This window comes from Psammomys obesus, unplaced genomic scaffold (assembly GCF_907164565.1).
Source record: "Psammomys obesus unplaced genomic scaffold, mPsaObe1.curated_primary_1811, whole genome shotgun sequence".
Classification (NCBI taxonomy): domain Eukaryota; kingdom Metazoa; phylum Chordata; class Mammalia; order Rodentia; family Muridae; genus Psammomys; species Psammomys obesus.
The window spans coordinates 64,949-72,509 of NW_026595462.1; the positions used below are offsets into that span (position 1 = coordinate 64,949).

Consider the following 7,561-nt stretch of genomic DNA (forward strand, 5'->3'; position numbering starts at 1 on the left):
AAAAAAAAAAAAAAAAAAAAAAAAAAAAACAAACCAAAACAAAAAAAACAAGTTAAAATGATAGTTTTGTGTATTTTAGTACAACTTTTAAAAATGTTTTAATATGGAAAAAAATATTTGCCAAAAATATTGTTTTATTATTCATTTTACCAATGTTTGCATACCCCGACACAAATTCATATACCAAACAAACATACACAGTCTTTCCTCCCCTGGGATGTTTTCATGTACCTGTGCACATCTGCAGGCCTTCTAGTTCTTCAGCATGGAGGTGCACATAAGAATGTAGGATGGTCCAATCCTGCCGATGCCACACCAGGGCAGGCAGGGTCCTAAGGAATAAAAGCGAAAACGCAAGTCATAGAGCTGCTGGCCTTCACCTTGGACACCTGCCCTCTTCTCCTCCCAGGGTAAAGTGCTATGGATAGCTAATCAGGAACAGAGGAGAAATCAAGCCTTAAATGTACTTGATAATAAAGCAATGTATGTGTATGTTTTGGAACATGGTATTGTACCCTGGCTGACCAAGAACTCACTATGTCCCCCAGGCTAGCTTCAAACTCATGACAATTCTCCTGCCATAGCCTCCAAAGTGCTGGAATTATAGGTATATGACACCAAGCCCAGAGAAGGCCACAATTTAAACTGTTCTTTGAAACAGATTGGCTACAAAAAGCTTAAGGTAAAGTTTTCAAAGATCTGCACAGGGTGAAGATCCTTAAGTTTTCTTTCAAATACAGCTTGCCAACTGCTAGAGACATATTTGGGGTGATATCCAAACTAGTCCCGGAAAGACAAAAGTTTTCTGGAAGTATCTTATATTTACAATTCTAGCCAAATTTGCAAAATGTATTGCTTTCAGATAATACACAAATTTAAACAGAAATATTAGTCGTAGGAAGCTAGAGAGACGGCTCAGCAGTTAAGAGTATCTTCTCTTCCGGAAAAGCAGATTTAACTCCCAACACTTATTAGGGGCTCACAACCGTGTATAATTCCAGGCCCAGTGGATACATTGGTCTCTTCTGGCCTCTGCAGAAATCAAACACACACATGGTGCACAGACGTACGTGTAGACAAACCACCCATACACATAAAATAAACAAAAATTAAACAAATAAACAACAACAAAAAAAAAAAACAAACAAGTGCTGCAGGAAGGTATGGGGAACTCATGTGGAAACCATGTTTCAGAAGCTGTGGATACTCCCCTTTAATAGGAATAATGTACGTTAAAAACATGATGAGATAAAAGCCAAATACAGAGGGAATAGGTGAAAATTCTGGCCCTCTCACCCTAGACAGAACAAGCACTACCCAAAAATAATTTTAAAGCAGGTGTATAGGGAAAGGCATTTGCAAAGCACATTACATTAAAAGTATTCCCAGTATTGAAAACAAGCTTATCAACTTTGCATTATGGTCTTTTTTTTTTAGCTCTTCATTTTTAAGTTTATTTATTTTATTATTAATTACAGTTTATTCACTTTGTATCCCAACTGTACCCCCCTCCTTTGACCCCCTCCAAATCCTACCCTCTCTCCCTCTTCTCCACCCATGCCCCTCCCCCAGTCCACTGATAGGGGAGGTCCTCCTCCCCTTCCATCTGACTCTAGCCTATCAGGATTGGCTACATCGTCTTTCTCTGTGGCTTGGTAGGGCTGCACCCCCTTCAGGGGGAGGTGAGCAAAGAGCCAGCCTGTGAGTTCATGTCAGAGACAGTCCCTGTTCTCATTACTAGGGAACCCACTTAAGAGACTGAGCTGCCATGGGCTACATCTGTGCAGGGGTTCTAGGTTATCTCCACAAATGGTCGTTGGTTAGAGTGTCAGTCTCAGAAAAGATCCCTGTGCCCAGATTTCTCATTTATTTATTTGTTTGTTTATTTATGTATTTATTTAGTTTCTCACCTTGTGGAGCTCCTATACCCTCCAGGTCTTTTTATCTCCCCCTTCTTTCATAAGATTCCCTGTACTTTGCCCAAAGTGAGTCTCAGCCTCTACAGATAAAACAATGGAGGCTCAGAACAGACAGTATCTTTAATATGGCCATAGAACTAAGTTGCCATGTCATGATTTAACTCAGGACTTTTGGTTTATAAAGTGTTTTCCCTTTTCATAATCTCAACCCTTAGCCTCTGCCTCATTTTTCTCATTCATAAAATACAAGAATGTTATTTCCTTGAATTTTTATGAGTAAGATTGACAAAGTAAGGTATCCTATTTATTCCCATTCAATAAACCCAAGACAAATGCCAATTCTTTTTGCTTTTAAAAAGGACTTAAGGATGAATTAGATTTAATAAACAAAAAAATTTCACTCTCCACAGTCCACCTACCACTAACAAGAGTCAGGTAAAACTGAACCAAAGAAACAATTTACTTGTAACAGAGGTCTGTAACCTAGGCCTCATGGACTAGCTGTCTAATGACATGGCCATGTCCACTCACTTACATACATGTTGCACCAAGCGGCTGAGAAACTGCCACAGAGACGACATGTTCACAAGCCTAAAGTATTTACTGTGTGCTTATACACATATGTGCGTGTGTGTGATACATGCACATGTAGTGAGGATTTTGGTTTCTTTAAAAACACAGCAATACTATAAGAACATGTTTTGTTCCAGCCCCAGGCGTGGGGATATAGGGCTGCTTCACAGCAACTGACTATGATTTACCAGCAGCAGATAGTTTCTGTGATTGTGACATTTGGAATTCTGGGGACTTTTCAGGGGGTACATATGCTAGGGTCCCAAGAGGCGGTGTGGGTTGTTGGTTGGTTCCTGTTGGTCACTCTTATGGTTTGAATAGGTTTGGCCCCCACAAACTCACCTGTCTGGATGCTTGGCCCACAGGGAGTGGACTATTAGGAGGTGTGGCCCTGCTGGAGTAGCTATGCCCTTCTTGGGGTAATAAACCTCTGACACTGTAAGCCAGCCCCTAATTAAATGTTTTCTTCTATAAAAGTTGCCATGGTCAGGGTGTCTCTTCACATCAATAAAACCCCAACTAAGACAGTCCGAGGTTTGTTAAGTAGTTCCAAGAAGAAACAACAATAATAAGAAGAAATTAGATATCCTAATGGCAAAGATCAAACTCGCTCCAAGGAACTCAACACCCCTAATTAGCAGGAAAGTTAACTAATGATAACACTGCCATTTCTCAAACCCCTGACTTTATTCAAGGATCTCTTTCCTTTCCTCTCCCTCTCTACCCTTTTTTTCTCCCTTTTCTAGTGTTAGAGACGAAAGGGGTGGAAGAAAGAAGAGCCCACAACTAGCAAAGATCACAAGGTGGCCCCAGACATGGGGCTAGGCAGAATGGGAAATTTGATTTTTAAATGCTATAGAATAAACAGCAGGGGACTAAGGAATAGATATTTTGTTTCAAGATGCCAGCAAAAAAAATTATTGCAGCTGCTACAATGGGATAGCCTCTGCTATGCTCCCGGGGGGGGGGGGGTCTTTCCTTTCCTTTCTTTTCTTTTCTTTTTTCTTTTCTTTCTTCTTCTTCTTCTTCCTATATTCTATTTCAAAAAGGTTCGGAGAGCAACTGGAAAAATTCCCAGTGAAGTGGAAACACTGAAGCTAGGAGCACCAAAAAAAGAGAAAACAAAAGGGCTCAGTCCCAGTGACTGAGCAAGAATGCAAGAGTTTCCCACGGGAGAAAAGAAACTGCACTAGAGGGTGTAGAGGAATTTTAACTCAGAACAAGGCTGCTCTAGCAAGAGATCACAGCCACAGATCTAAGTAATCTGGCTGAAATACACACACCACGCCTTTCATCCAGGAGACAGAAGCAAGCAGATCTGAATTCAAGGCCAGCCTGGTACTGAGCAAATTTCAGAAAAAGAAAAGCTTAGATCCAGGCATGGCGGTGCATGACTTTAATCCCAAATAATGAGGGTAAAGTTAGTTTATAGAAGGAAGTACCCATGCTTCAAAGTGATGTCTGGAGGCTGGAGAGATGGCTCAGGGGTTAAGAGCGCTGGCTGTTCTTCCAACTGTCCCGAGTTCAATGCCCAGCAACCACAGGGTGGCTCATATCATCTATAATGAGATCTGGTGCTATCTTCACTCATGTAGGCAGAATACTGCATATATAAATAAATGGTGGTGTCTAATTAAGTGGCAGAAACAGTGATGAATCAGAGAAAGATTTGACAGAATGATACACACCCAACTCTCATGAGGAGAGAGGAAAGGGAAGCTACCAAAGAGACAATGCAGAGAGGAGAGGAGGCAGTTTTATCAGGACAATAATAGAGAAAGAGCTCAGGTGAAGACTGAGTGAGCCAGAGAATGAGAAGGAGCCAGGAGATTACAGCAGATTGCTTGAATTAGTATGAGACCAAACAGAACAATTCAGAGGCCAAGAGAAAAGCCAAACTGAGTAAGTCAGCTGGAAGATGAGCTGAGCCAGCCAGCCCAGTGCTCAGTAAGAACAAGAAAGGGTAAGTTTATTAAGCAGTTAGTCTCAGAGGCTAAAAACAATATATGCCTAGGAAATATTTTACAATGGCTAGAAGCTTCTAGGACTAGGACTGGGCTAGCAGACAGAGGCAATAATTCTCCAAGACAACTGAACCTGGAGAATACACATTCCTTTTACAGGACAGTGGTAGGGTCAAAGAAAAGTTGAAAAGTCTGATGAAACAGCCCATTTTGATAGAAAGGGTTAATCTGGAAACAACTGTGCCATCAGAATGGATGGAGAGGCGGCTCTGGGTTATCAGATCACCACCATCAGCAAATCATACAGCATACACCTGCCAACAGTGGGGAACAAGGTTATCATGAGCTAAGATGATATCCTATAGAAATGATAGCTCTAAGGTATTTTAAAAAGGCCATGATTTCATGAGATGCACTTGCCTTATGTGAAACAAATTCTAAATAACTGAGCTTCTCAAAATAGAATTATTCCCCAAGACTGGAAGAGATTAATGACAGCTGTACCAGATGCTGGTCCCCAATTGAAATGATTAACATGGTGGAGGGAATTAGTCATGAATAATAAACAGCAAAACAGAGCTTGGGGAATGACTATGGTAAAAGCTCGGTTACTGGGTAAAGGGTGGTACTCTGATATACAAGAACAGATTCAATTTGATATTGCTACTATACAACAATGTCACCTAGCAGCATTAAGAGTTTGGGACAAAGTTGAGTAAAGCCTAGGAAAAGGACCACCTCATTCACAAAGATTATACAAGGCTCTGAAGAAGTCTTTACTGATTTTATTTTTTTACAAAGATTAGTCTCAGCTGTGAACAAAGCAATCTCAATCTCAGAAGGATGGAAGAAAGAGGAACTCACAAAGTAGCAAAAACCAGCTACATATGAACAGATCCTGAATAAAGACAGTGTTGATAGAGACCTTGTTGTATGAAAATGCAAATACTGAATATAAAAAAGTTATTACATCATTACAGTCAAGAGCAGCACCTATGGATGAATGTATGGGGCTACTAATGTGTACCATGCTAATGTCATAGGTCAAGCTATAGCTATAGGTCTCCTAAAAACCTTGGTCAATGACCGGAAAAGCACTCAGTTCATTGGGAATATCACTGTTTAAAATGTAGTGAGAATTTCTGTTTCTTTAAAAACAGTAATATTGTAAGAATGTTTTTGTTTTAATCCCAGGTGTGGGGATTTGAGCTTCTTCACAGGAGCTGACTACGATTTGCCTCATGCTGTAGAAGGGGCATGAGTTTGCCAGCTGCCAGTAGTTTCTGTGATTGTGTGACATTTGGAATTTTTGGGACTTTTCAGAGAGTATATAAATGCTAAGGCCTGGAGAGGAGCTATGGGTTGTTGTTGGTTGCTGTTTGGTCACTGGTAGCTGTGTACAAAGAATAAACAAGAAGAAATTAGATATCCTGATGGCAAAGATCAAACGTGCCCCAAGGAACTCGATACCCCTAATCAGCAGGAAAGTTTCTAACAATAACATTGTCCCCTTTCCAACCTCTGACATTATTCAGGAATCTCTTTCCTTTCCTCTCCATCTTTTTTTCTGTCTTTTCTAGTGTTAGGGAGTTGAAAGGGAAGAAAAGGGGTAGAGAAGGATGGAAGAAAGAGGAACTCACAAAGTAGCAAAAACTAGCTACATATGAACATATATATTTAACTTTAATTTACTTAATTCTATGTGTATGGGTATTCTGTCTAAATTCATGTCTGTGCAACACATGAGTGCCCGATGTCCAACGAGTTACAGATGGTTGAGAGCCATGTGGGTACTAGGACTCAACTCAGATCTGCTGGAAGAGCAGCCAGTGCCCTTAACTACTGAGCCCATATCTCCAGCCCAAACTAGAATTTTCTTTCAAACAAGGTTGCTAACTCATTGTTATCTGCCAAAGAAATAGTTGTAGTAGTATTCCTTTAGGAATGTGTGCACACACATACACACACACCAACCACTCCAAGCACCCAACCCACATAAATAAACATACACACCAAACAAACGTTAAGTAAAGATTTTTCTCCTCTGGGATGCTCTAGTCTACCTGTGCAAATCTGCAGGCCCATTTTTATTTTATTTACTTATTTGTTTATTTTTGGTTTTTTTGAGATAGGGTTTCTCTGTGTAGCTTTGGCTGTCCTGAAACTCATTCTATAGACCAGGCTGGCCTCAAACTCAGAGATCTGCCTCCCTCTGCCTTCCAATTGTCCCTTTTCTAAAATTTAATAATCTTTCAGCCAGGCAGTGGTAGTGCACACCTTTAATCCCAGCACTCTGAGAGGCAGGTGGATCTCTCTGAATTAGAAGCCAGCCTGGTCTACAAAGTGAGTTCCAGGGCAACCAAGGCTATACAGAGAAACCCTGCCTCAAATAAAATAAATAAATAAATAAATAAAAAATCTTTCCAAATTCAGTGATCCTGAACTACTAGCTCTAAAGTAAATCACAGAAACGGTATGTTCCTCAGACTACCTACACTCCTTTATTCAACACGTAACAGAACACAGCACACAGTAGCATCTAGTGTCTCCAAATGTCAAGAAAGCTTACACTTTTCAGTAATTAATGATGGTACCTGGTAAACTCCTGGACAGCTTCTATTTTGGGGTGATAGACAACAATTCGTTTTCTCAGCATCAATGCTGTGTGTAAGATAACAGTTTCCATTCCAAATTGAGATACAATATCTTAAAATAAAAAGATAATATTACATTAAATACATAATGGTATAAACTTCCCATTAAAAAGAATTCTTGTCATATAAATATAAAATTATTTTAACTATACCAGATACATTTAGCCAAACGCTAATAGGTGCAGACATACTTCATTTGGTGGATGGGTATGTTTATTCATGTATGTTTACCAGGATATATCATAGCTGCCAGCAGTGCCCCACAGGGACTCTGTGCTAGATGTACAGATAATGTCAGACTCTTAAAGAAGTGCAACAAATAATACAAAGAAGAACAAACATTTTTCAGTGACATAAAAAAGTCGTGAAGAACACCCAATGTCAACCAAATGCTCAGGAACCACTAAAGATAACAGATAAAGAGCAGTAGGCACTGTTAAAGATCTGAAGG

The 7,561-nt window shown here is 40.0% G+C and overlaps 1 protein-coding gene across 1 annotated transcript in view; it reads right to left on the reverse strand.

Moving 5' to 3' along the window:
* Positions 1 to 7,162, reverse strand: part of LOC129685756 (DENN domain-containing protein 10) — a gene marked incomplete at its 5' end in the record, with an annotated part of 15,205 nt that extends 8,043 nt beyond the window's left edge. The window contains 2 exon segments of the mRNA XM_055619257.1: positions 232 to 332; positions 7,051 to 7,162. Of these exon segments, the coding sequence (XP_055475232.1) occupies positions 232 to 332; positions 7,051 to 7,162 (213 nt within the window).
* Between the last annotated feature and the right edge of the window lie 399 nt (positions 7,163 to 7,561).